We start from the raw sequence: 678 nt of genomic DNA, 5'->3' as shown, positions 1-678 counted from the left end.
CTTCCTCTCCCCCTCCTCCTCCTCCTTCTTCTCCTCCTCCCCCCCAATCCCTCGATTATACTAACATGCTCTGTGTAGTCTTCCTCAAGTCCCAGTGAGAAAGGAGGACTATAATAATATAAATGAAGCGAAACCATATGTACCCAGTGTGATTTCCTTCTTCCTTTTGGTTTCCTCCAAATTCCCGGTTTAACACACACACACACACACACACACACGATGCATTCTGTGTGCGGTTACGGAACGAAACAGGCCTTGCGTCTGTTTAACTTGGGACCAGACTGGGATGTAAAGCTGCAAAGAGAAAGGGGTTTTTTTTAAAAAAAATGCTTTGGTTTGCTTCCCTGCTGACGATCCGTGGAGAGAGAATCCCCTTGTGTGCACGAAGGCTTGTGTGAACGCAGCCGGAAGTGGTATGTTGATCTCGCCGTCTCCCTTTCTCGCCCTAGGTCTCATGGTACCAAGTGACGTGTCCTTCTTGTGAGATCCAGTCCCCGGAACCCCCCGAGAAAATGTCAGGAATGCAGGTAAGGGCCAACGGATGGAGAGAATTGTGGGATAGATTGGGAGCCCGGAATGCTGGAGCCCCATCGTTCGCATGGGGACAGTGGATATAAAAGGGATACCCACCGGCTGTCAAAGGCAGCCCTTACCTGGAGGAGAGAAATGGGCTTGCTT

General features: G+C 50.3%; 1 protein-coding gene across 1 annotated transcript in view; it reads left to right on the top strand.

Moving 5' to 3' along the window:
- Positions 1-453: 453 nt before the first annotated feature.
- CSK (c-src tyrosine kinase) overlaps positions 454-678 on the top strand; it is a 42,816-nt gene continuing 42,591 nt past the window's right edge. The window contains exon 1 of the mRNA XM_015425990.1: positions 454-527. Coding sequence (XP_015281476.1) covers positions 513-527 — 15 coding nt within the window. The 5' untranslated portion in view covers positions 454-512. The remainder of the gene's footprint in view (positions 528-678) is intronic.

Source organism: Gekko japonicus, unplaced genomic scaffold (genome assembly GCF_001447785.1).
Source record: "Gekko japonicus isolate JY-2015 unplaced genomic scaffold, Gekko_japonicus_V1.1 scaffold4045, whole genome shotgun sequence".
NCBI lineage: Eukaryota > Metazoa > Chordata > Lepidosauria > Squamata > Gekkonidae > Gekko > Gekko japonicus.
This window is presented reverse-complemented; position numbering and strand designations above follow the sequence as displayed.